The sequence below is a fragment of the Balaenoptera borealis genome (genome assembly GCF_965194805.1).
Source record: "Balaenoptera borealis genome assembly, chromosome: 12".
NCBI lineage: Eukaryota > Metazoa > Chordata > Mammalia > Artiodactyla > Balaenopteridae > Balaenoptera > Balaenoptera borealis.
The window spans coordinates 51,951,581-51,979,215 of record NC_138869.1 but is presented as its reverse complement, the minus strand read 5'-3'; the positions used below and the strand labels follow the sequence as shown (position 1 = coordinate 51,979,215).

Below are 27,635 nucleotides of genomic sequence, written 5' to 3'. Positions count from 1 at the left end.
CTCCCCACCTCTCACGGCCAGTGGTGGTCCACCAGGCTCCAAATGGGAGCTCCGCTCAGCCCTGCCGGTGGTGTTCCCAAGGCTAGAGCCACGGCCGGGGCTCCTCCTCTGTCAGGCTCACGGGGCTTGTCCTCACTCGCGTGCATCGCATTCTCACTCAACTCCCTGATGGCAAAGAAGAAACCCTGATGTGTTCCTGACTGTGACTTCCTCGGGCTCAGGGAGTGTCACCTGAAGGGGCAGTAAACACTGTTCAACACAGAGCTGGCCCATCCTCGGAGGGTCACTGGCTCTTGAAGGAGGCAGGGCCAGCTTTGGGACCAGGCCTCCTGTGAACACAGCTCACGACAGTGGGCACCCATTGTTCCAAAGGCCCAGTGGTGCCCAGCAGGCTGGAAGGAAGGACAGGTGCTCCAGGCCACCCCGGGCGCTAGAAGCCACTCCAGCACCCACAGCTGTCTGGGACCAGGGGTCATCCATCCTGCTCTTGCCTCAGTCCAGACCCTGCTAGAGACTCTTACTTCCTGAGACATCCCCTCATGGCTTCTTCTGGCCCCAGGGGTCACAGAACCACCTGGCTCCTTCCTCAGCACAGTGGCTCCTTGGACTCTCATCTAAACAGATTCTACCTTTTGGGACCTGAGTTATGACTTTACATCTCCCCTCCCTGACCTGTTTCCTATCCTCTCAACAGCCAAGGCCTCTGTTCCTTAGTCTCAAGCTTCAGGTAGATTTGGTGTAACTTCCAGCACCAGTGATGGGGGAATCCAGCCCAGCTCCAGGGGCAGGACTGAGCTTGGCTAAGGCCTTTGCTGTCCCCAGTCCCTGCCCAGGTGAGGGCCCACCACCACCAGGGGACAAAGAGGAACAGCTTCTCCGCGGCTCCTGCCACTGATGTCTATGGGTGTGGCAGTCAGCAGGAACTGCACCCCATGTTGAACTGCGAAAGTAAAAATGTTTTCCCAGTCAGGTAAGGCTTGGCTTCTTTTATCCATACCTACCCTGTCCTCCAGCAGGAATATGGCAGGTCTCTGCAACCAGGCAGCTTTTTAACGGTTACAGAGCCATTTCAAACTCATTTCACCCCAGCCTCCTACCTGGAGTGGAAGAGAGGACTTACGTTCGGAGAGGTTAGGGATTTGTCCTGGGTTGGAGGTAAGTGAGGGGCAGGGCCAGTCTAGAATGCTCTCTTCCCCAACAAGAGCTTTGGGAAAATAATCCCGTCCGCAGCGGCACGTCTGCTTTGTGTCCACCGGCCCGAGGCCGGCGAAATGAGCTCAACAGGACCGGGATCCCAGGGTCTTGGAGGAAGCCGCCCTTGAGCTGGTATGAGCCCCTCCTCTTCCAACGCCCTGCCCCTCGCCCTCCCACCCTGTCCGACCCCTTTCCCCGCCCCGGCACGCTCTCCTCCACGTCTCTGCTCTTCCCCATCCCCACCGCATATTCTCCCCGCGCGGGCCGCGGCCCCAGGCCCACTGCCCCCACTCCCCACCCCCGTGGCAGCCTTCCTCCTCCCCTTAAGCTGACCTCAGGCTGCAGCCCCTCCTCCGCTTTCCCAACACACCCCGTCCCAGCGCCGGACTGCGGCCGCGTCCTCTCTCTCCCTCGCCCGGGACTGCGGACTCCGCCCTCTCCTCCATCCCCAGCAAGCCTGGCCCACCCCGCCCCTTCCGGCTATCCCCTCTTTCTCCGGCAGCTGCCCCTCCCCTGGGCCGCCACTCCCGGCTCACCCGGGCGCGAGCCTGCCTCTCCCAGACCGCGGACCCTCGGCGACCTGAGAGCGGCCCAGTGAAACGGCCGGGGTGGGAGCACCCGGCTGCCGGCTGCTGCCCCGTAGCTCCAGGAAGCAGGGAGGTGTCTCCATCTTCGTGGAGCTTCTGCTCAGTTCCTCCCGCTGGACTCCGAGGAAAAGGGGAGGGCTGCGGGGCCAGGACCCAGCTCGGTCCTTGCTACAAAATGGATTTCAAACGGACCTATCTCAAAGACTAGGCGACATCATGGGAGAATGTATAATCTTGAAGAGGGCAAGTCTTTGATTTGACATTAAATCCTAAATATCCGAACAGCAAAAACTAAAGTAAAAGGACTAACTGTAAACTGCGGAAAATGTTTGCAACACATCTGGCAGATGAGAAGAGTAACTTCTTTACTACAGAATTGGTAGAAATAAATTCCTAAGAGGATCAACAACCCAACAGAAAAACTTGTTGAGAACATGAGCAAGCAATTCACACAAAAAAGAAATACACCTGGCTTTTAAACACAAGACATGATATTCAGTTTCACTCATAATTGAATGCAAATGAAAACATGAGAGCATTTTTCATTTATCAGATCAGAAAAGACAATAGTTCTATAGAGGATTCAGGGAAGTGGGCATTTTCATACACATACTGTACTGGGAACTGCATTTGCAATTTCTATCAAAATATCAAAAGTACCTACCCTTTATCAATATATCCTGCGGACAAAGTCGTGCACATACCAAGGACAGTGTGCTGGAATATTCAGCATGGCATTGTTTGCAAAAGCAAAAGATAGAAAAGAAGCTACATGGCCACCAATAGGACACTTGCTCATGAATCATGGTACATCCATACAACAGACTATCACATGGCAGTGAAAAAAAGAATGAGGTAGATCTTACAGGGTAACACTGAACCATCTCCAGACACACTAAGCTTAGTGAATCCTAAGCTCCTGTGTGTGTGTGTGTGTGTGTTTAAGGGAGAATACAAAAGACTGTAAATGCATGTCTGGAAGGATCCCCAAGAAACTGACAACGGTTATCTCTGGGGTGCTCCTACCTAGGGTACTCTGGACTGGGGGGGAGACGACTTTTTCATTGTCTGCTCTTGTACCACTCAACTTTTCACCCCAGGCAAGCCCTGTTCTCCCAATTTAACAAAGCACTTTTAGATGAGGAGAGGGGTTCATGGAGGCGCACTGAGAAAGTAGCTTGGGAAAAGGGAGAATGGGCTTTGGCCTCAGTTATTCTAATCCTGTGACTACTGACTTTGAAAATGGAGATAAGAGAACTTCCCTCCTCAGGTGAGGCTGGAATGAGATAAGAAACATTTGGCATTTAGCACAGTGCCTAGCACACAGGAACCCCTCAACTAACAGAGCAGTTACAACCTTGCTATTGGCCCAGCAGGGGGACCTGGGTAGCCAAGTAGCCTGCTAGGACTTGGGTTGCCTCCTTCTACCCATGGCGACACAGGGCAGCCCCACAAAGAAACCAGGACCTCTCGGGCCTGGGTCAGGCCCCATCTGTCACAGGTCATGTCTTACAGGGTGTGGAGGGCTGGATTTCTGACATGGGAGTTTGCTGATCTTCCATGCCCCAAAGGCTGCCTGCTCATCCCCTCTGTCCCTTCTCCTCTGGCACCTGCCGCTGCTTGGGTCAGAATCTCAGGGTCTCTCTCGGACTCTGACAAAAGCTGTCTATATGGTCTCCCGGATCCTTTCTCCCCTCACCAGCCCAGCCTCCACACTCCAGCCACAGCTGCATGTCACAAACACTGGGGTTACATATATGCCCCAGCTGAATCCCTTCACCTGGCATTAGGTCCTTGGTAACTGGCCACTTTATTTCCCCAGACCCTTATTCTGCTGTTCCCCACTACCCATTCCATACCCCACAAGGATGCCTTACCACTCCAAACAAGCCATGATCTTTTTATTAATTTTTCCCTTCTGATCATAAAAGTAATTCAGGCTCATTGTAGAAAATGTAGACAATGCGGAAAATTCAACCACTGTTAATACCTGATGCACTTATTTCCTTCCAATCTTTTCTATACATGTACATTTAAGGAAACTGAACTGTGTGTACACATCACTGAATTTTATACTTTGCCTTTTTTATTTAATATTATTGTGAATGTTTTATCATATCACTATTCTTTAAATTATGATTTTTAGTGGTTGCATAATATTCCATCACATTGTAATTTAATCATTCCACTGTTGTTAGTCACTTGGGTTGTTTCCATTTTTGTAAAATATGAACATTGATAAGTATATATACCATTGTCAAAATATTCATTTTTAGGATAGCTTTCTAAAAGTGGTACTACTGTATCAAAGGATATCAATATTCTTTTTTAAATCGTTCAGCTTCCCCTAAAACAATAATGTACTAAAATGGTTTAAAATATATAAATAACAATGATGGGACAAGGGGAACAAATTTCTAGAAAATGGAAAATGGATGAAATGGTAACTGAGAAAGTTGGGTGGAGGGAGTGACGGCTTGAAACACTTGTTGAGGGCAATATAGTGGAAGGATGCAGCTGAAGTACCTGCCAACCCCAGCTGACTTGGGACTTGGAAACCCCAGGTGCAACGAAGGGTGAGAGAGAGAAGTGGGGCTAAAAATAAGGGCATTAACTGAAAGTATGTAATAACATTTGATCCCCTTCTCTCCCACTCTAGAGAAGCACTTACATCATCCAAACCCCACACAAAAACATCAGAGAGGGTTTTTTGCTAAGAAAATGTAAGAGCCCCAAACAAAAGATCTCTGCATTCTGGCATTTAGAGGTCTCCAGGGAAACAGCTTGCTCATTACCAACCACTCTAGAGGGAAGCCTTTTACTGAGCCGATCCCACTACCCACCTTCCCACCACACAGATATATGCATGTATTTGTGTGTGTGTGTATCACTAAGAATCACAACATATTTGAGGAAAGTCTCCAAAGAGAGTCAACAAAATAAAGAGAAAAAAGGACCCAGAGCACGCGAACGAAGATGGTGAGACAATTCATGTGACAGAAGAGACTTTTACGAAAATCCTTCTAATTAGAATACTCAGATTTGACAGGTATCTCTAAAATGAGAAAAGTACGCCACAAAAAAAGGAACAAACTGAAAACAAGAAAAGGCTCTTAGAAATTAACTACTGCCAAAAATAAAAAATTCACTAGAAAGGTTGAAAAATAATCAAGGTACTCTCCCAGAAAATGGCACAAGGAAATGGAAATACTAGAGAAAGTAGTTGACGATCAATCCAGAAGGTCCAATATTTGATTGACAGGAATTCCAGAAAGAGTGAAAATAGAAAAAAAAAAAATGGAAACGGAGAACTGTCACATAAATAACATGAGAAAATTTACAAAGGTAGAAGTACCTGAGTCGCTAGATTGAAAAATCTCAGAGTACATTAGGGAATTGAGTACATCAAGGATAAACAGGAGACTTTAAAAGCTTGAAAGGGGTGGGGAAACAGATCACAAAAATGTAAATTCTATTTATTGTCAAAGAAATAAGAATCAGACTGGAATCAGGCATCTCATTAGCAACATTGGATGTTATGTCAGGGAAGCAATGCCTACAAACTTTGGGGGAAATTTTTCAATCTAGAATTCCAGAGCCAAACTACCAATCAACTGTGAGGGCAGAGACAGTTGTTTTAGATATATAAGCACCCAACAATTTTGCCTTCCACATACTCTTTCTTGCAAGTGACTTGACGTGCTGCAGTGAAATGAGTGTGTAAACGAAGAAAGGAAGAATGTGGATTTTAGGATGCAATGGAGCCCGGTGTAACAACTGGACGGTAGGCAGAGAGAACATGAAGGACAGGGACCTCCCTTGCGGTCCAGTGGTTAAGACTCCGTGCTTCCACTGCAGGGGGTGTGGGTTCGATCCCTGGTTGGGGAACTAAGATTCCACATCCCACATGCTGCAGGGCGTGGCCAAAAAAAAAAAGAACATCAAGGACAGACTAGAGCAGAAGGCTGGAGGTCTCTGGAAGGGATGTATATATACAGGAGAAAGGGGGACTCGGAAGAGTGTCTAATTGGACGGAGAATTTGAAAATAACTGAGGATATGTTAAAAGCAACCAGTACAAGGGAAAAAGAAAGACAACCAGAAACTTCGGTAAAAATTAAATGCTGGGCTTCCCTGGTGGCGCAGTGGTTGAGAGTCCGCCTGCCAATGCAGGGGACACGGGTTCGAGCCCTGGTCTGGGAAGATCCCACATGCCGCGGAGCAACTAGGCCCGTGAGCCACAATTGCTGAGCCTGCGCGTCTGGAGCCTGTGCTCCGCAACAAGAGGGGCTGCGATAGTGAGAGGCCCGCGCACCGCGATGAAGAGTGGTCCCCACTTGCCTCAACTAGAGAAAGCCCTCGCACAGAAACGAAGACCTAACACAGCCATAAATAAAATAAATAAATAAATAAGAAAAACAATAAAGAAAGAAAATAAAGAAAAAATTGATATTATAAAAAAAAATAATAAAAAAAAAATAAATTAAAAAAAAAAAAATTAAATGCTGCTCCAAAAAGGAAATATAATCACAATAAACTACTTAGGTCTGCAGTGAACAACATTTACACAGTCATAATAACATTCATGCTGTTTATTTCAACTTTCAGAACAAATCAATAAACAAAGCATAAAAGACTACGGTTTCAGAACAGAATTCAAGAATTATCAGACTTGACATTGTCAGAGGCAGAGAGGTGGACAAGGGGAGGAGACAGAAGCAGGGTGCATCCCCCATTCTACAAAATGGAGAATTGAGATACTGTTTACAGTTAATACAATAAAACTAAATTTGTAGTTACAATAAATAATTTATTTTCCTGATTATAAAATTTTTGTTCCTTATAAAAAATATGGAAATTACTTTAAAAAAAAAACTTTTAATCACCCATAATTCCATTATCCCTAGGACCTGGGTTTGAGCCCAGGCGCTGCAATTTACCATTTGTATGGCTCTGAACAAGTCAACCATTTATAACATTTTCTTATATTTCCTTCATGTTTATCTATATACTTTCTCATAGTATATAGTGTACATAACAACATTATGTGAGAACTGTACTATATACACAATTTTGAATCCAGACTTTTTTCACTTTAAAGCATAAAGTAAAACTCTGGATACAAATATCATGCTCTTCGATACTTCTAAATATACTTCTTGGCCACAGGGCAATCAGAGGTTTCCCAGAGATGGGCCTGAGCCAAATCTTAAAAGAAACCAAATGTTAGGCAAAGCAGACAGGGGCTGTGGGGCGTGGTGGTGAGGTATCACAGGCACCGAGGACAGTGTGAGCAAAGGCACGAAAAGAGCAAGCACGTGCCTCCAGGCTGCAGTAAAGGTGCGTGTGAAGTGAAGCGATGAGGCTGGTAAGAGCTCAGTAAATCATGTTGAGGGACCCAGACATCTTTCCCATGAGAGACATGAAAAGGGGGTATGGTAGACCTTATTTGCTTTGGCAACCCAGGATCTAGCACCATGTTTGCCACAAAGAGAGCGCATAATAAATATTTTTGTAATCAACGCATGATACATCGGAAGCCAGAAATGCCTCCTGGGTTTCCAGTCTGGGTGCTGGATAATGCCACCATTTGCTGAGGGCGGGAAGCCAGGAGAAGCAAGATTGAAAAGGTTATGTATCTGGGCAACATCCTTAGAGATTCCGTAGTCTGACCTCATTTTTTAAAAAAGCCACCATTTTGTAGCATTTGTGAGGGCGATTATGTAGTGCATCCCCAGGTGTGACTTGAGGCCCTGGAGGCTCCACGGATTGGCCTCAGGGAATTTATATGCCTCCACAAATAAGCACAGAACTGAGAGTGCAATCCGAGTTTCTCCTAAAGAGGGTCCACAACCTCCATCAGATTCTCAAAGGGGCTGTGACCCCAGAAAGGTTAGGCACACAACGGGAGAAGCGACAGAAGTGGGAGAGGGACAACCACCTAGGGGAGGTAGGGGATCTAGAGCATAGAGAAAGGACTAGCTTCCTGAGCCTAGAGGAATTCACAGCCAATTGTATTTGAGAGGGGTGTGTGTGTACGTGTACTGATGAAGAATCTCTCCTCACCGAGCCTCCAAAGCACCTGTACATGATTTCACTTTCTCATCCCTGTGCTCCACGTAACATACATCTGTTGGTCTCATTTGAGGGTAAAAACAGACTTCTTGGCTCTACCCTTAATGCTCATCACTAGGTCTGACTCTTTGTCTGAGAGCTATAAGACTGATAGCTCTTGGCAACTTAAGAAAATGGGGCTTCAGAGTTCCCATCTACTTCTGGCAAGACCAGCCCAGAAAGAAGGGAGATGACCCCAAGGAAAAGGAAAACCTAAGCCAAGTCTGACAACAAAGGGTAGTCACTCCTCTCCTATCAGAAACCCTGTAGAAAAAAGTGGGAGGTAATTTATTTTGAGGGCTGGAATTTAATTGGGAGGGAAAGTCGTTATGAGTTGGGGAAGGAACTGATCTGTCTAGTAACCTACTAGGCTCACAGGATTTGTGTAGGATCGGGGGTCCTGAGCCTGGGTGCAGATTTGTGGAAACTCAAACCTGGAGATGAAATATAAGCAAAAATGTAAAAAGTCATTTTGTTGAATGAGGAACAGAAAAGCATGTTACGTAGAACTTGGTTTGCTCATATAAGTAAAATGTTCGGTATATTCACTTAAAATACAAACACAGGAAGTTAGGTCACAGAGTCCCAGCAGCCAAGGGTTGTCAGAGGCACAGAAGGCAATGTGGTTACTGTCCTGTTTTGCTGAAACAGAACAATGCGCATCCAGATCCTTATACTGGAGTTCCCCTCCACCTTTGATCACACACATTTGTGGCCTGCAGGTTTTACTTGCCTGTAGTGGCTCATTCCCCTAAGTTTTAAAAAATACTGAGGCCTAAAATGGAAAAATTTTCACATGTCCTAGATGATTCTACCATGCAGCCAAGGTTAAAAACCACTGCTGTAAAACGGTGGTTCAGTGATTCCCAAACCTGGCTTTATATCACAATCACCTGGATAGCTCTTCTGACCTCCCTATGAATAGAAATCTCTAGCCAGGAGATCACAATCAGTCATGACTGAGTATTCAATTACGAGGATAAATATACAACGTGTGGCTCAAACAGTTTAACCATCTTAATGGTCACAAATCCCAGCTGATACCTTTCAGGAAAGCACACTTTTGGCCTCTTGGTGGGTCAGGGTCACGGATCTACCCCATATCTTCAGACCTGCTCGCCCTCTCTAAGCCTCCTGATCATGCAGGGGGAAAAACCTAACTTGTTCCTAATCTCAGTGGAGACATGTGGTGTTATCTTTGGGTCTTTCCACTCCCAGACAGGGGACAGAAAGAGTCACTATCAGGGTCTGTGAGGGCATGAGCATTTTTGATTCTTACTTTTGAACTGTATTGATGTTTTTGTATTTGTGTCTATATGATTTAGAGTGAAACTGGGAGAAGTTGTCCCACACGCTTTGATGAAAGACTGTGGTTAAAGGGGGAAAAAAAGTTAAGAAGTTAATAAGCTTTCTTGTGTATGCCTTCTGTACGTGAAAGTGCTCTGTAAACTACAAAACGCTATGCTAACTAATATTTAGTCTTGTAGAAATGATACAATAAATGCATGGACTTATGCACGAGAGGTGCCCCCAACTGCTTTCACCAGGTATAGCATTTATGATAAACACTCTTGCTTGCTGAGAGCGGGAGTGGAGACAGACCCAGAAATCAGGAGACAAACCCCAGCCTTAGATTTGCTGCTTGCTGGTCACACTGCCTAAGGCAAACCCCCAAATCTGTCACCTCAGCTTCCTCACCTAAAAATGAGACTATATACCCTTTTCTCAGGCTTTCCCACAGATCTGGGTGGGGTTACAGGTGGTGAGACATGGGATAAACATAGAAGAACAGAGGGAACCTGGATTTAGGACCTGGGTCTGAATACAGGCTGTCACTTGTTACTTGGTCTTGTGTTAAATGACCTCTCTCAGGTAAAGGGGGCAAACACCTCTTTCAGTGTTACAAAGATTAAGGTAATGATCTATATGAAAGTATGAGGTAAGTGCCAGGTATCATGACTCTACACATGAAGGTACACAGACAAAGAATCAAGTTCTATATAAATACAAGGCAATATTATTACATAACTCTACCTATTGCATAGTTGTAGAAATTGTTTTTCCAGGAGTAAAGGCTCAATGGTAACAAACGTATCTTACCTTAGCCAGTTTCTTCATCCTTCTAAAAGCTTGCATATTCCAATACCTTTGAACTTCTAAAAAAAAAACAAATTAAGACCTTAGGAATCCCACTCTGCTTCCTCCCTCTCTTTTCATTTCCCTCTTGGCTCCTCTGAGAATTAGAAGGGCTCCATTATTTCTTCTAAAGACCATCCAGAAAGTGACAATGACACCCAACTGAGCCCCCCGCCTGGGCCTGAGCAGAATGAGAGCAGAGACAAAGCGGGCATGCCTCCAGGGAAGCTTTATTCTCTGATGCCTCTATCTGGGAAGGGGGCTGCTAGCAGCGTCTCACTCAAACGGAATGCAATGGCAACTGGGGTTAAGTTATGGGAAGAGCTGTTGACCTTAGCAAAGGGACACAGCCCAGCAGCGTCTGTGGCTGTCTCCATCAGTCCTCAAGTGCTTGGCCATGCAGGCTGGGAAACGGTCAGAAGAGACTCTCGTCAGAGGTCCCCAGAGCTTTACCACACCAACGTTCATGAGGTACAGACGACGAGGGAAACGAATGTTTCCTACTTCCATCCATGTTAGGAGCAGTAGATGGTTAGTAGGGTGGTTCTTTTTTTTTTTTTTTTAATTACCTCGGGAATGGAAAACCTATAAATGTTCATAGGTGAGTTGTTGGTGAACTGCTACCCCAAGTGGTTTCCTTAATGAGTCGCTGCTTAACCCAAAATACTAGAATACAAGGTTCAAAGCTCCGGAATTCCATCAGGCAGACCTCCACCAATAACCTGCCCGTTGCCCAAGAAATTACCAGAGTTTTCAAAAACAAAGTTAAGTGAAAAATGCCTTTCCCCCAAAGGGATCTTTATCACTGAGCTCTGTATGATCCATTTCTAAGAAAGCCACATTCCACTTCAGACACCATGACCACTTGGGGCACCAAGTGAAAAACAAAATCCTTGCCTTGAGGCCTTCGTTTTCATTTTCTTTAAATTAGCCTCTGAAATGCCCCTCTTGTGTTTTGCACTGCACTCCTGAAAACTGTTACTTTTAAGGACAGAACAGGCCTCGTTTTCACCAAGGAGGAGAAAACAGCCAAGAGGTGTCTGACTTGGGGGGTGGGGGGCAGGGGCGGGAAGTTCTGACTGGCGCCTGGAGGTCTCCCTCGTCCTCTATGTGCTCTCAACAAGATGGGTTCTGTGGTGGCGCATGAGGTGTGAGTTGGAGATGAAAGCCGCGCCGCACTTGGCGCACTCATAGGGCTTCTCCCCGGTGTGGGTTCTCTGGTGCACGGTGAGGCTCGACCTCTGCCGGAAGGCCTTGCCACACTCACTGCACGTGTACGGCTTCTCCCCATTATGGATCCTCTGATGAATCAGCAGGTACGAGCTGCAGGTGAAGGCCTTCCCGCACTCGTTACACACATACGGAAGGTCCCCGCTGTGAATCCTCTGGTGCACGATAAGGCAAGAGAGCTGACTGAAGGCCTTGCCGCACTCGCTGCAGTCGTAAGGTTTCTCCGCGGTGTGGATTCGCTGGTGCACGATAAGGTGTGAAAAACAACTAAAGGCTTTTCCGCACTCTTTGCACTCGTATGGCTTCTCACCAGTATGGCTTCGCTGATGCACAATAAGATTTGCGCTCTGGGTGAAGGCTTTGCCACAGTCGTTACAGGCGAAGGGCTTCTCCCCGGTGTGGATCCTCTGGTGGACAATGAGGTTTGAGCTCCGAGTAAATGTTTTCCCACACTCGTTACATTCATAGCATTTTTCTGTAATGTGGACTTTCTGGTGCCGGGCAAGTTGTGAGCTGTAACTGAAGGCTTTCTCGCATTCACTGCACTTAAACGTTTTCTCTAAGGAGTGGATTTTTTGATGTACAGTCAGATTTGAACTCTGAGTGAAGGCTTTCCCACACTTTGAACAAACATACGGTTTCTGTCCAGTGTGGATTCGCTGATGCACAACAAGGTTTGCACTCTGAATGAAGGCCTTCCCACACTCGTGACATTCGAAGGGTTTCTCTCCAGTGTGGATTCGCTGATGCACTACAAGGTTTGCGCTCTGACTAAAACCTTTCCCACACACACTACATGTAAAAGGTTTCTGCCCAGGCTGGCTTTTCTGATTTTTAACAGAGCCAGAACCAAGGCTGTATCTCTCCTCAGATTTGTGACACTTCTGGTCTTCCTCTTCTTTGAAGTTTTCAGGTATGTGACAGTCCTTCACTGTCACTTGTCTGAAATCTTTCTTTTCCCTCTTTATTCTCTGCCTTTTTAACATGTTCCCTTTTTCACAGCCTTCTCCTAACTCAGGTCCTGGAGAGTCAACTTTCTGGATTCTTCCTGGTGTTATGAAAGGTTTTTCGGCTTCATCACATATCTCAGTTTTTGGAACCAATAACTGTGGGTTCTTGGTTTCAGCACCTGAAACAGCAAACAGAAAAAATAAATGTCAGATTTTTTTGGCCTAGAAAAAGAATAGGATCGTCAAGTCATAAAGGTCAGGAAGCGTGTGACTTCAGCTGTGAGCTGCAGGTCATGCAGCAACTGCACAGGGGAATCTAATGTCCAAAGACATCCTACTGGCACAGGCCAGGGCAACTCTCCAGCCAGTAAGATGAGTGGGTGGGACAGGGATGTTGTGAGGCACAAACCACTACTGGGCAAGGACAGCCCCGTTTGGTTGCCAGGCTAAGGCCATCACAGTCATTCAGAAAGAAGGGCAGTGTCAGAGAAAGGGAATGCCTGAGCGCTGGATACAGCAAAGCCCCGAATGCGACAACAACAAAAAACCCTGAAAGGCTAATCTTTTTCTGGTTATTTCTATCACTACTGTTCCGATTTCTCAATCTACTCCATTTTTCTCCCTGTAGTTTAAAACTGCTATTACATCTTCTTTTCTTCCTTCTTATCTTACTTTCTCCCTGTTACCTCTTTCCCCTACTGCCTCTCCACCCTTCCTTTCCTGGTTTTTATGTAAAAACATTTTTTGTTTGTGAAATATTCTGATTTTTTCTAGATGTATAAAGGACATAAAAATAAGTTATGCTTAAAAGCTTAAAAACTTGGCTTTAAATGTATAAACTTTAATAAATTCAGTATTAATGAATATATATTAAACTGTAGATAAAACTCACAAACATTAACATCAAAATTTCCAAAGTACTTTCATATATATTATACAATTTTATCATCAAGATGAAACTGTTCTCCTTCAGTTGTATAGAAGCTAAAAAAGAGCAAGGCTGTTCTTACTCACTGCTATATCCCTAGCACCTATCACACTGCTGGCACCCAGGAAGCAGGCCCCCAACGAATCCTGTATTTACTGAATGAATGAACCCCAGTTTACAGAATAGGAAATGGGCGTCCAGAAGAGAAAGGACTTGCTCAAGGTCAAAGAGTTATCAGAGGTAGGGCAGCAACTACACTCGTGTCTCTCTCTCAATTCCTAGAGCTCAGTGATCTCGCTATTACCTTTTTTTTTTTTTAATATTTATTTACTTGGCTGCACCAGGTCTTAGTTGTGGCATGTGGGATCTTCATTGCAGCGTGCAGGGTCTTTAGTTGCGGCATACAGGTGCTTAGTTGTGGCCTGTGGGATCTAGTTCCCTGACCAGGGTTCGAACCCGGGCCCCCTGCATTGGGAGCTCAGAGTCTTAACCGCTGGACCACCAGGGAAGTCCCTCGCCATTACCTATTACAACAGAAATGGCTGGCAGAAAGGTGAGTCCTGGCTAGGAATAGCAGAGAAAGAAAACAGTGGCCATTCCTGGTGGATGGGGGCAGCTGCTGGAGTTAAGACTATAAATGACTGACTGATAAAGCAAGGAAACAGAAAAGAAGTGATACACAGGGGAACGCTCCAGAGACAATGGAGCAGAAAGCAGAAAGTGGGAAATAGAAGCTGCTGAGAGTTTGGGGAATTAAAGAAGAGACAAGAAAATGAAAGGTGGCAATCCTAGCCTTCCCTACAACACTGGTTTAAGAAACTGACTTCGTTTGCAAATGCCTGAGTAATCGGCTAGGGAGGAGAATAGGTTCAGGATATTCAGGCACAGCCCTATACTCATAGCATATGAGTACCAGAGGGGCCTTGGCAGTCATCCAGGGATTGCTTCCACAACACAGGACTCATGGCTACCACACTGTTGACCCACAGTTACATGTCACTCCTTCACAGGCAAGCTTCCGCCACTGCTAGCCAGACACATCCTGAGTCCCAGCTTAGAGAACCAGGTGATAAGCCAGCCATCAGTACCCTCCATGAAGACCTAGCTTTAAATCTCATCATGGCGGATGCAAGTGCTCAAAATCCTCTAGAATCTGCACAAAGATCTATAAAAACAGAACACCTCCAGGGCATTTCCTCAAAATATCACCACAAAAGGTGACCCTTCCTACCTTAGCCAGCTTCTCTTGCAGGCTCACCAAGCTACAATAAACACGAAGCATATGAAGAGGACATGTGTCTACATGGGTGAATAAATATGAAACTTGCTGAACAATAAATGTGATTAAAAGGTAAATTTGGAGTTCACCTGTGTTTGTCTGGTGTCTTGAGACTGTGTGCAAAATAAGCCATTTCCTGTGACAAATGCATAGGCATCTTTCAGTATTCCTCTGTCCAGCTCTCCCTGACACTTTCAACACCTCAATACTCTCTGTTGCTGAGGTTAGGAGACGAGACCACCAGTCTCTGAAAAGATTTTGAGAAACCTCAATGGTCAGATTCTGAATTGGGGTTGAACCTCACCTAGACAGGTCATGTTTCCATGAGTCTCCAGTAGCTCACTCTTGGCCAGAGTCTCTGGTAATGAGGAGCTGCCTGGGGTCGATGCAGCAGACGCCTCCTGTGTTGGTTTCAGGACTACAGTCATGTCCCAGAACATGTTCTGACCCTAGAAACAAGCAGGCACAGGTGGGTTTATGAGGAGACTGTCACTGGGAGATGGTACAATTTTAGCTTTGAGGTTGAGAACATAAGCACCTGTTCTTGGAGACGATAAAATAAAAAATTTTTAAAAAGAAAGAAAAATACCAAACATTTAAAGATAAAAAAAGAAAAAGGAAGCCAGAGTCTTCCCTAATTCCCAAGGTGGGGTGGGCAGAGAAGCAAGCCTGCTACCTTCCTCCTGATCACTCTGATTTCATCTCATTGTCCACTTCAGCACCCAAACCTAACTTGCCAGTGAGAGCACAAGACAAGAGAGCATATGGGGAGATTTTCCAGAGTAGACTTTCCCAAGGTCTAAAGATCAAAGAAGCAAGGCTCTAATCATATTATTACAGAGAGGCTTTGGGGAACCTCAGGCCTCATTTGGCTAGTGATGGAAAGGTGTGTGTTTGAAAACATACAGCCTCACAAACTCAAATCGTGGTCTGCAGATCAGCAGAATCACCATCACCTGGGAGCTTGTGAGACCTGCAGAATCTCAGACCACACCCCAGACCTCCTGAATCAGAATCTGCATTTTAACAAGATCCCCTCCCCCACACCCTGGTGATTCCTATGCATATTAACGTTTGAGAAGTACAGGTTAGAGTTATCAAATCCTGCCTGAAATCACCTGAAGAGTTTTTTTTAAAATACAGAGGTCTGGGTCCCATCCCCCAGAGATACTGGTTTAATTGACATGAGGTATGGCATGGGTATCATGATTTTATAAGAAGCTCCCCAGGTAATTGCAAACTGTAGCACAGTTTGAGAAATACTGGTTTATAGAAAGTACCGAGTGTCACATCAGTAGAATAATATAATGTTTCAATTATATTGCAAAAGATTAGAGGCCAGAGCCCTCGCCAGGCAACAAGACTACAGATGTGGGAGCAGAGGGATAGGGTCCCCTCTGAAATCACTTGAGATCTTTAGCTGTCTCCTTCCTCCTTCCTCCCAGACCATTGTTTACCTTTTCCTCCTGTTCTGATACATCGAGGCCTGTCTGAGGACCCTCCCCAGGAGCCCAGACTTTGACGTTTTCAGAGTGCACTTGTTGGCTGGATGCCTGACCCACGAAGGTTTCCTCCTCTTCCTCCTCCTTTTTCACTGTCACTGGGCCCCAAGGGGCCAGGGTCATGGCCTCTCTCAATTCTGTAGTCATCCTCTCTGCTCAGCAGGGGAACTCCTATAGCTGGGGGCTGCCCAGCAGAAGTCAAGCCCCATCTAATCTTTAAGTCTCAAAAGCTTCTTCTTGAGTTTCTTCCCAGGGCCAGGATGAGTAATGTCTACTGAGAAATCAGAAAACACTGTTAGCAGTAGAGCAGAGGTCTGCCTGGATGCCAAACACACAAGCCAATTTCACCAGCGTCTAGGCAGCAGCCACTACAGCTACAGTGTCTGCTCTACTCCTCAAGAGGATGGAAGGAGTTGTACTGTATACAAGCAATTTATCCCCATAATAATCACATTACAAACACCTTTATATAATGTTTATTGATTTTCCCCCTGATTATAAAGTTAATATATTTTAATTGTAAACTTAAAAAATACAGAAAATGATTAAGAAAAATTACCCCTGGTTCATCTCCAAAGAGATAATCGCTGTTTATTAAAGAATTTAAGATCTTTCTTTTAAGGAAAAAACCTCCAACCATACTGACAATTATGACTTAAACTTTTTAACTATGGGGATACATATTTTCACAATTATCACCATGGTTTCTTTTTAAGAAAGGACATTACGATGCAAAGTTTTTCGTTTGCTTGGTTGGTTTTTTTTTTTAATCACCAAGGACAATAGCATGAACAAAAGACTGCAACCTGAACTGTTTGCTTTGTGAACTCAATTTCTATGTTTCACAATAGTCTTAGGTAGATGTTTCAATATAAGTACATATAGCACCACCTCCTTCTACCATGGTACTCTAAGTTACAGCTATATTATAATTTACTTAACCGGCCCCTATTTATTTATTTTAAAGTATTTATTTGGTTGTGCCAGGTCTTAGTTGCGGCTCGCTGATTCCTTAGTTGTGTCATGCGAACTCTTAGTTGCGGCATGCATGTGGAATCTAGTTCCCTGACCAGGGATCGAACCCTAACCACTGCGTCACCAGGGAAGTCCCCAGCCCCTATTTATTAGCCACTGCTTTAGTAAAAGGACTTTTGTTTCCAGTTTATTTTCTTAATAATTGTTAAGACTCTTTTCATGCAAATAGTTTTTTTTCTGCTGCTGAGTTATTCCTTTACAATAGTGGGATTACTGATTGAAGGATTTTATGAGTGACATGTATTGCCAAATTGCTTTCTTTTTTTAATCTATTTTATTTTTAAAAATACTTATTTGGCTGCGCTGGGTCATCACTGCAACATGCAGGATCTTTTAGTTGCAGTATGCAGGATCTAGTTCCCTGACCAGGGATCAACCCGGGCCCCCTGCATTGGGAGCGAGGAATCTTAACCACTGGACCACCAGGGAAGTTCCCCAAACTGCTTTCTAAAAGGACTGCACCAAATCATACCACCACCAACTTAACAGTACCCCTGTATCATAGCCAAGCCAACAGATTTTTTTTTTTTAATTTGTGAGTAAAATAACCTTACCATTTTAGTTGATTATGAAGAAACTGAAATTTTCCTATTCCCCTTTAGATGTCTTATTAGGGAAAAAAAGTTCTACATTTCATTAAGTCCCTTTTTGCTGCTACTGAAGTGATCACATACTTTATCCTACATTAACTTACTGGCAACTTATTGTATACACTGCATCTCTTGAATAATGCAATATTTTCAGTCCTGCAACACATCTTAATTCTGGAGAATTATTATTTCCATGACTAGCTGAATTCTACCAGGGAGGAAGGCCCTTAACACTCGTTTCACCTATCTATACGCAAGATTGCCTACTTTGAGTATTATCATCAGACTGCTGATCAAACTCTAATCGGCCTCCAGCCCTACACAGCAAAGTCTCCTAACAAGGGCTTCCTTTCAATGTCCTTTCCCTAGTTCCAAACGTGGCAACGCATCTCCTCCTTCTCCAGGCCCCACGCAGTCCTGTTGTGGGGTCGACCCTGGCCCCTGGGGCGGTCCGTGTCCAGCCTCCCCTGGGCTAGGCCCCCGATAAGTAGGCGAGAGCCGAGTTACCGAGGTGGCGGGGCGCGGAGCCGCCTCCGGACAGACAGGGCTGGGCTCCCCGAGGAGAGGACGGGGCGAGCGACCCCTGGGACGGCCCCTCCCTCACCACCGACATTCGCGCCCAGGCCACGCCAACCCCGCTCACCGTGCGCGGAGAAGAAGCCCGGCCGGAGCTCGCGGGCTCTGGAGCAGAAGGCGAGCGACCGGGACCCCTGCGCCTACCGGCGCGAGAACAATGACCGGACAGGAAGTGCCTGGGGATGGGCTTCCGGCTCCCCAAGTCGCCAGGCCAGCCTCTCTAGGAATCTCGGAGGTGCTCTCTTCTCGTTGGGTGTCCAATATCGCTACCGACCAGTGATGGGGGCAAAAGCGCTTAGAGGAAGAGTGCAGGTGGATTGGGGCACTGAGCCTCAGAGCGCGGGGCATCCCTAGGCCGGGTAAGGCCACTTAACCGAGGCGCGCACCCGACAGCCTGAAGCTACAAAGCATCCTTCTGTGGAAGGCCCTGATAATTTTGCCCTAAATGTTCTGGAAATATCAAACAGTACAGAGAATGGTACAACGAATGCCTGTATCCTTCTTCTGTACTCAACAATTAACACTTTGCTATGTTTGCCTTACCTCTCTATATAATGAAGACATTTTTTTAAGTTGTAATCATCAAAACACTTCATTCCAAATACTTCAATAGGCATCCTTCAGTAATAAGAATAATCTCCAAACTAACAATACCATCATTACAAGTAGGAAAATTAACAATAATTCCATGAAACCATCTAATAACCGGTCATTTTCAAATTTCCAACTGTCCTAAAATATATATTTCATAATTTTGTTTTTCCAAATCAGTTTCACACACTGCATTTGGTACGGCTCTTTAGTTTTGCTTTTTATTTTGAATTTACAGATTCACAGAAAGTTGCAAAGATAATACCCTTCAACTAGTTTCCCCCAAAGGGTATATCTTACATAGTTTAATATTAAAAAATCAGGAAATTGATATTGGTACAATGTGTGTGTACACTTTGTCATTTTATCACGTGTAGATTTGTGTAACCACCATCACAATCAAGATACACAACTGTTCCAACACCACCAAGGCCTCCCTAAGTGCTACCCCTCCCTCTTCCCCTGCTCCCTCCCACTATCCACAATCTCTGGCAACCACTAATCTGTATACTTTCATGTGTATACTTTTGTCATTTTAGAGTATTATATAAATGTGACCATACATTTGATTGGATTTTTTTCACTCAGCATAATTCTCTTGGAATACACTTGAGTCACTGCAGGTATCAATAGGTCATTCCATTTTATCGCAGAGTAGTATTACATGGTATAGATATACTGCAGTTTGTTTTAACCACCTGTTGAAGGATATTTGGGTTACAGATTTTGACTATTACAAATAAAACTGCTTTTAACAGTCACGTACAGGTTTTTTTGTGAACACGAGTTTTCACTTCTCTGGGATAAATGCTCAGGAGTGCAGATACCGGGTATATGGCAAGTGCATGTTTGGTTTTATACGAAACCGCCAAATTATTCCCCAGAGTGGCTGTAATTTTTCTCATTCCTGGCAATGTAAAAGATTCAGTTCCTTTGCATCCTTGCCAGCATTTGGTGTTAAAACTTTTTTTAAAAAGCTACTCTGATAGCTGTGCAGATTTTTAACTTGCATTTCCCTAATGGCTAATGATGTTGAACGTCTTTTCATTTGCCATAAGTATCTGTTCATGTCTTTTGCCCGTTTTCTAATTGGATCTATTTATTACTGCTGAGTTTTGAGAATTCTTTAGTCTAGATACAAATCCTGTGTTGGATATATGATTTGCAAATATTTTCTCCCAGTCTGTAATGCTTTTTCATCCTCTTTAAAGAGTCTTTTGGAGAGAAAATTATTTTAATTTTGACGAGGTTCAATTTATCATTTTTTTCCTTTTATGGAGCATGCTTTTGATATGTCTAAGAATTCTTTGCTTAGTCTTAGTTCCTGCTGTGATTTTTATTTTTTGCCTATGGCTATCCAATTGCTGCAGCAGCATTTGTTGAAAGGCTATCTCTCCTCTACTGAATTGCTTTTGCACCTGTCAAAAATCTATTGGGCATCTGTGAGTCTATTCCTGGCTCAGTATCTTATGGCTCTTTAGTATCTTTTAAAAACAACCCTCCCCTCCACTTTTTATACCTTTCATTATGGAAAATTTCATACATATACAAAAGCAGTACAATGAATTCTCAATATTCACCCAGCATCAACAATTATCACCCCTCCCTTTTTCATTGTATCTTTTTGAAGAATCCAGTTTTTTTTTTTTTTTTTTTTTTCTTTTTTGGCCGTGCCGCTTGGCTTGTGGGTCTTAGTTCCCCGACAGAGATCAAACCTGCGCCCTCAGCAATGAAAGCACAGAGTCCTAACCACTGGACCGCCAGGGGATTCTCCCAGTAGTTTTCTTACACAATATCCCACGTTTTAAACTTGTTTCTCATGGTGTCTTTTATCTTGTTCCTCTGCCTCCTGTGTTTCCTGTAAACTGGCAATCAGGTCTAAGAAGCTTGATAAATTCAGGTTATACTTTTGGCTTTATTGCATTACATGCGGAGAGGCACATTATGTGAGTTGTCTCAGTCTTAGCAATGTTACATTTTGTTAAACTGATTAAGAGGTAAATGCCAGCTCTCTTCATTGTTAAAGTACATCTTTCCCTGTGTAATTATTACATAATCCGGGGTGATTCTTCTGTATGGACATAAAGCATCTTCATATTCATTACCTCATAACAACTTGGTGAGGTAGATAGTCTTCCTTCTGTTCAACAGATAAGGAAATCAAGGCTCCAAGAAATGAAGGCATTTGTCCAAGGAAGAGTGGCAGAATCTGACTCATAGGGTCTTCAGACTTTTAACCTGGACCCCTTCCAGTTTTCACTCTTGGTCCTTTCAGTCTAATGAGGAACCAGCCCTCAAGGGACTTCGGGGTTGAATTAATAACACTTATTATAATCAACACACCACTTCAATGCTGCTAGTATTAGAAAACACAATCCTAATATTAAGGTATTTATACTCCAGTGACAGAACTGGAGTTCTGAGAATTACAACATAAAATTATCAAATAAAGAATACAGGAAGAAATAAATTTACAAATGTACAAAAGGGTACAGACTGAATGAATGATTGGTTCACTGGGAGTAAATGGGCCTGACCACTCAGAGGTGGATTCTGAATTGGTTTAATCAGAGCTTTGAAGAGCTTGGCTCTGTGTAAAACAACTTATGTAGTAAGTTGAGTGCTGGGACAGAATGTTGTTTCTTAAGTAACAAGCTATTTGTATGTCAGTAATGATGAAATGCTGATTAGAATTCAGAATGACAGTAGCAGGGATAATCGGCTCAAGGGTTGGGGTTAAGGATTTTTTCCTGTCGACAAGTAAAGCAACATAGGACTGTCCTTCCATTTTGACACTACGTCCGCTAGTTTTAAAATCCAAAGATTGAAAAATAGTTTTTCTTGGCATCATACTAATAGCTGGACATACTATTTAATAAGCCAATATTTTTTCCATAAAAACAAACTAATATATTATCTCCCTTAGACATCTAAAAAGCTGTTTTAAAAAGGTCTTTTTAAAGTACAAAATTCCAAAGTTAGCTATCCACCATACTTCCTCTTACTATAAAAATGAATCTTTGGAGGTGCATGAAGTCCTAATATTAACTTAATGAACAAACATTACATTATGCCATGTTCTAGATTTTGACCATTACCTCTTTTATCCAACTTTATTGACAACTAAATTGTTTCATAAAGTACTTTCACGTGATCCTTTTACTGAATGCTCACAACAACGCTATGAAGCAGGCATTATACCAATATCTGACTGACAGAGAAACTGAGACTTAGAGGCTGACTTAATAACATCACAGAGCTAGTAAGAGAAAGAGCCAGGACCCAAACCTAGGTTTTCTGATTCCAAATCCAGTGTACTTAAGTTGTCCTCAAACAGCAGACTCTTGCCCACCCAACTCCATGTTTGATATGTCTTAATCATACTGTCTGTAGAAACTTTCTCTAGCAGTAATACTATCTTTAAAATGTACAATGTGTATATACCTTTTCAAAAATGTACACTTTTTAATACCAAGATATTTTTGCTGTCATTTACAATGACACCATTACATCTTATAAAACATAACCCAATTTCTTCAGAATCTCTGATCGCTCCAAGGTCCTTTTCTAGGTTCATAACAAATGGTTTGGGACAGAGTATTTAACTAGAATTTGGCTTATGTTTTTGTAGTCTTGAAAGTCTAGATTAACTTTCTTCCTCATGCAACATACTTGTCTAAGGGTGATCATGATTTTTTTTCCTTATAAAAACCACATGCTGCCATTTATCCAACAGTTACTTAAGTAGGCAGGGATTCTATTCCATTTGACACACGATACTAGATTTTCTGAATCTCTGTCTTGGACTCATTGGCATTTTGGAGCCAAGAGAATTCCTCTACAGAATGGATTTTTTGTTGAAGATGAAGGTCTGAAGTCTGAGAGAATTCTTTTTCAGACTCATCACATTCACAGTTGTTTTCATCTGTATGAATTTTCTGATGTACAGTAAGGTTTTTTCTTTGCCTAAAAACTTTACTACAATCATTACACCCATATGGTTTCTCCCCTGTGTGGATTCTCTGATGGCCAACTAAATTCCTCTTAGAAGTAAAAGATTTTCTACACTTTTCACACTCATATGGTTTTTCCCCAGTGTGCATTCTCTGATGTACAACAAGGTTTTTATTCTGACTGAAGTCTTTTCCACACTCATTACATTTATAAGGTTTCTCTCCAGTATGGATTCTTTGATGTACCATAAGATTTCTACTAGAGGTAAGGACTTTCCTACATATATGACATTCATAGGTTTTTTCCCCACTGTGAATTCTTTGATGTTCAATAAGATTTCTGTTGTAAGTAAAGCCCTTCCCACACTCATTACATGCATAGGGCTTCTCACCAGTGTGGATTCTCTGATGGGCTATAAGGTTCGAGCGGTAACTGAAGACTTTCCCACAGTCATTACATTTATAAGACTTTTCCCTTGTGTGAATCCTCTGATGGCCAATGAGGCTTTTCTTCAGAATGAAGCATTTGCCACACTCATTACACTCATAGGGTTTCTCACCACTGTGGATTCTCTTATGTTCAATGAGGTTTCTGTTAGAGCTGAAAGCTCTACCACATTCACTGCATTCAAAGGGCTTTTCCCCGGTGTGGATTCTCCGATGTACGAGCAGGCTTGAATTGTAACTGAAAGCCTTCCCACAATCCTCACATTTGTAGGCTTTCTCCTGTGTATGGAGCTTCTGATGGACCATGAAACTCTTGCTCATAATGAAGGTTTTTCCACACTCTCGACATTCATAGGGCTTTTCCCCATTGTGGAGTCTCTCGTGGTCAATGAGGTTTCTGTTAGAACCAAAGACCTTGCCACAGTCTTTACATTCATAGAGATTCTCTCCTGTGTGGAACCTTTGATGTAAAATGAGGCTCTTTTTCAGAATGAAAACTTTCCCACATTCATTACATTCGTAGGGCTTCTCCCCATTGTGGAGTCTCTGATGGTCAAAAAGGTAAGCACTCTGAGTAAAGGCTTTCCCACATTCAGTACATTTATAAGGCTTCTCTCTGCTATGCATCCTCTTATGGTCAATGAGGCTTGACTTAGAAGTGAAAATCTTCCCACATTTTTTACAACCAAAGGTCTTCTTTTCTGTGTGAACTCTCTGGTGTAAGAGGAGGCTTTTGCTTCGAATGAAAACTTTTCCACATTCTTTACATTTATATGGGTTCTCTGTGCTGTGGAGCCGCTGATGGTCAACAAGGTAAGTGGTCTGGGCAAAGGTTTTTCCACATTCGTCACATTTATAGGGTTTTTCCCCGGAGTGGATTCTCTGGTGCAGAATGAGGCTCTTCTTCAGAATGAAAGCTTTCTGACACTTGTTACATTTATAAGGTTCTTCTCCTTTGTGGAGCCTCTGGTGATCAATGAGGTAAGCATTCTGAGAGAAAACTTTGCCACACTCATTACATTTATAAGGTCTCTCCCCAGAATGGCGCCTTAGATGTATAATAAGGCCTGAGTGCCTATAGAAGCCCTTTCCACACTCCTTACATTTATAAGGTTTCTCCCCAGTGTGGATTCTCTGATGGTTTAGAAGGTAAGCACTTTGAGAGAAGGCTTTCCCACATTCATTACATTTATAAGGTTTCTCCCCAGAATGGTTCCGTAAATGCATTAGAAGGCTTGAGCGCTGAATAAAGCCTTTTCCACACTCCTTACATTTATGAGGTTTCTCCCCAGTGTGGATCCTCCGATGGTTTATAAGATGAGAGATTTTATTGAAATGTTTACAACATATATCACATTTATAAAGCTTCTTTCCTTCAGTGCCTATTAAACTTTCAGAAAAAGCTGAATCTGAAGTCAAGCTTTCTCCAAATTCCTTCCACTTTTGGCCTCGTTTTTCTGGTGGAGTCCTTTTCTTCTTGTCTCGTTCACACAGGGAAACTTTCTTCAGTGTATCTCTTTCCCTTGTTTCATTTCCCCACTGACTTGCTAAAACTTGCCATTCATACTCTTCCTCAAAGTCAAGAACCTGGGGAACACTTCCTTGAAGTCTTTTTGATGTTCCTTTCTGAGAATCTGCTCTTTGAGATAGGCTTGACTTTGATGTCACCTCCTCATTCTCAGTCATGGTTTCCCACTCTGGTAAAAGGAATTAAAAATGCAAATATTATCATATCCCTGTGTTAGTGAAAACAAGATCTTCAAATGACTTTAAAACAAGCTAGAAGGAAACTTTTATATGCATACAAAAAGGAGAAGATTTTTATTAAATGAGAGTACAAAGCAGAATGCTACACTGACAGAATGTTGTAAATGGATTAACATAAAATTCATTCTGGGATACTTCTAAGCTCTTTGCCTTCAGGGAGCAGATAGAAACATAGAAAGGATTCTGAAAAAACAAGTGCAAGGAAGAACCAGAGAAAGAACATGGGATCTTTCGTAGGTGGTTCACACCTGAGGCTCAAGAAGTTGGATGGGACAAAAAGAACCATTTGGCTTATAAAGAGCTGTCTTTTTATTTTCTTCTTGCTAGGAAGATGGGAACTCTAAAATAAAGAAAATATACCTAAAAACTTGGAAGGCAATCTTTAATTTTTGAAGTCAAGTGTATAAACACTTTTTAATTACTTGAAAGCAATTAACCTACAGGGGAAAAAAATCCATGAAAAAGCAATTTAATGCTTAGAATTCTCCTTCCAAAATTGAGAAACAGAATTTTAAAATTCATTTCACAAAAATATCAGGTCTAGGTTAGACTCCCTCACTTAATTAAATATAAAAGAGAAGAAATACAGAACAAAAAGAAAAAATATAGAGACATTAAAAACCATGAAAACATCTATAAAATAATGAGGCTAAACTAGTTAACCTCTTTTCTACTCTAACATTCTCAAATATTTTAAAATGTGAAATTATATATATTTTAAATGTTTTGAAAACTTATTTTCACCATTCAAACATGAGAAAAATTATGAACTAGTTCCCCAAATTATCTAATAAGTAAAATTATGTAAATAATAGTAACATCTTCTATTTGAGTATAAAAACACTATTCTTCTACCTAAATAGAGAGAAAAGACATGAGAAAGGAGTGTAACTATTTTACTTTATTATCAACTTCTTTAAGTTTATGAGAGTGTGAAAATGGGTAACATCCAATAAATGTTAAAGTGAACTACATTCTTAGATCAGGCCCTCATATCTCATCTCAACTGTCCCTCTCTCTGGATTTTGGGCAGCACTGCCCATCACACTACACTGCTTCACTTGGCAGTAGGGATGGGCATGTGTCCTAGGCCTATCCAATACCAGTACTCCAGTTTCCTTATCCACAGTGATTGTATCAAGACTGGTTTCACAATTTAAGCAGGATGCTGGTGGAAAGGAAGGTTCTATTTCTTTAAGGAAGTAGAAGTGTTTTAAGGAATAGAAGTGTTGCAAGTGGTTAAACTGAGATGGAAAATGGTTAAGAAATGAGCAACTTTTATATATACAGTAGCTAATTAGCTGGTTAAATGATGTGAAATTTTAGTAAAGAAATCAGACTATGTATGGGCCTATTGGGCTTTAAGGGATTTGGGAGAAAAATATCAGAATGAGAGAGGAAGCTGGTTACTTTCTGCAATCTTTGGTGAAGCCTGCAAGAAAAAGACAGGGTTCCCTACCTCCAATACTCCCCACTCCTCTAATCCATGTCCACTCCATTGCTAATTATCTTTCCAATAAGTATATTTGATCATGTCACTCACCTGCTCAAAACAAATAACCCTTCACTGCTTATAGGATAAAGCACAAATGACTAGAACAGCCCAAGGGCTGCCTTCACCCTGTATCTGCCTATTTTTCTGGCTTCACTTCTTGTTATTACCCTTTATGCCCGGAGACTCTAGGCATGGAAAACTATGTAGAGATCCCCAAACATGTCATGTTTTTGCTTGTTTCTCTATCACTGCCCTTGCCCCTTTCTCTTCCTGAATTGCTCTTCCTCACCCCAGTTTGCTACCTCAAACCTACAGCCTTAAAAACTAAGTACAAAAGTCACATCCCCCCGCCCCAGAATTACCACTGATCTTACAGAAATAAAAAAAGGATTATAAAGGAATATCATGAATGATTCTGTGCCAATAAATTGAACAACTTAAGATGAAATGGCTAAAATCGTAGAAAGACACAAACCACTAAAATTGACTCAAGACATAGAAAATCTGAATAGTTCTATAATAAGTAAAGAAATTAAATCAGTAACCAAAAAACTACCCACAAAGAAAAAAGCCCAGGCCCAGATTGTATCACTGGTGAATTCTACCAAACATTAAAAGAATGAATACCAATTCTTCACAAACTCTTCCAATAAATAGGAAAGGTGGGAACACGTCCCAACTCATTCTATGAGACCAGTATTACCTAGATACCAAAACCAGGCAAAGATATGACAAAAAAAGAGAAAACTACAAACATATCTTATGAATACAGACATAAGAATCCTCAACAAAGTATTAGCTAACTGAATCCAGCAACATATAAAAAAGAATTATACACTATGACCAAGTGGGATTTATCACAGGAAGGCAAATGCTGGTATAACATCAGATAATCAATTAATGTAATATACCATATCAACTGTATAAAGGACAAAACTCACATAATCATCTCACAGATAGAGAAGAAGTGTTTGGCAAAATCCAAAACTCCTTCATGATAAGAACACTCAACAAAGTAGGAATAGAAGGGAACTTCCTCAACCTGATACAGGACACCTACAAAAAATTTAAAGCTAACATCATACTTAATGGTGAATGATTGAATGCTTTCCCTCTAGGAGCAGGAACAAGAAAAGGATGTCTGCTCCTGCCACTTCTATGCAACAGTACTGGAGGTTCTAGCCAGGGCTATGAGGCAAAAGAAAGAAATAAAAGGCACCCAGATTGGAAAAGAAGACATAAAACTATCTCTCTTTGCAAAA

The 27,635-nt window shown here is 42.7% G+C and overlaps 2 protein-coding genes across 18 annotated transcripts in view; both read right to left on the bottom strand.

Moving 5' to 3' along the window:
* Positions 1 to 6,354: 6,354 nt before the first annotated feature.
* On the bottom strand, positions 6,355 to 19,204 carry ZNF35 (zinc finger protein 35). Of its 3 annotated transcripts, XR_014232897.1 has the most exons (5): positions 18,188 to 19,204; positions 15,875 to 16,193; positions 14,722 to 14,866; positions 10,600 to 12,389; positions 6,355 to 10,050 (listed from the first exon to the last, which is right to left on the bottom strand). XR_014232897.1 is itself a non-coding variant. In XM_082348624.1 (4 exons), exons 2-4 carry the CDS (start codon positions 16,064 to 16,066, stop codon positions 11,137 to 11,139), a joined length of 1,590 nt encoding a protein of 529 aa, XP_082204750.1. In that variant the 5' UTR covers positions 16,067 to 16,193; positions 18,188 to 19,204; the 3' UTR covers positions 6,355 to 11,136. The 3 variants fall into 3 exon arrangements, 2 of the variants coding, with proteins under 2 accessions (XP_082204750.1, XP_082204751.1); XM_082348624.1 differs by having other exon boundaries at positions 6,355 to 12,389; XM_082348625.1 differs by having other exon boundaries at positions 6,355 to 12,389; positions 15,875 to 16,190.
* A 133-nt stretch (positions 19,205 to 19,337) lies between these two features.
* LOC309608412 (uncharacterized protein) overlaps positions 19,338 to 27,635 on the bottom strand; it is a 30,391-nt gene continuing 22,093 nt past the window's right edge. For all 15 annotated transcript variants that reach the window (XM_082348387.1, XM_082348378.1, XM_082348392.1 and 12 more), the window contains one exon: positions 19,338 to 24,808. In XM_082348387.1, coding sequence (XP_082204513.1) covers positions 22,491 to 24,808 — 2,318 coding nt within the window. In that variant the 3' untranslated portion in view covers positions 19,338 to 22,490. The remainder of the gene's footprint in view (positions 24,809 to 27,635) is intronic.

What these genes read in the sequence shown, in the direction of transcription:
- ZNF35 (XM_082348624.1), bottom strand. Translation starts at nt 16,066, where the DNA reads ATGACTACAGAATTGAGAGAGGCCATGACCCTGGCCCCTTGGGGCCCA. An exon ending in TATCAGAACAGGAGGAAAAG is followed by an intron (nt 14,867 to 15,874) that starts GTAAACAATGGT and finishes GCTTGTTTCTAG; the next exon opens with GGTCAGAACATGTTCTGGGA. An exon ending in TGGAAACATGACCTGTCTAG is followed by an intron (nt 12,390 to 14,721) that starts GTGAGGTTCAAC and finishes TTGCTGTTTCAG; the next exon opens with GTGCTGAAACCAAGAACCCA.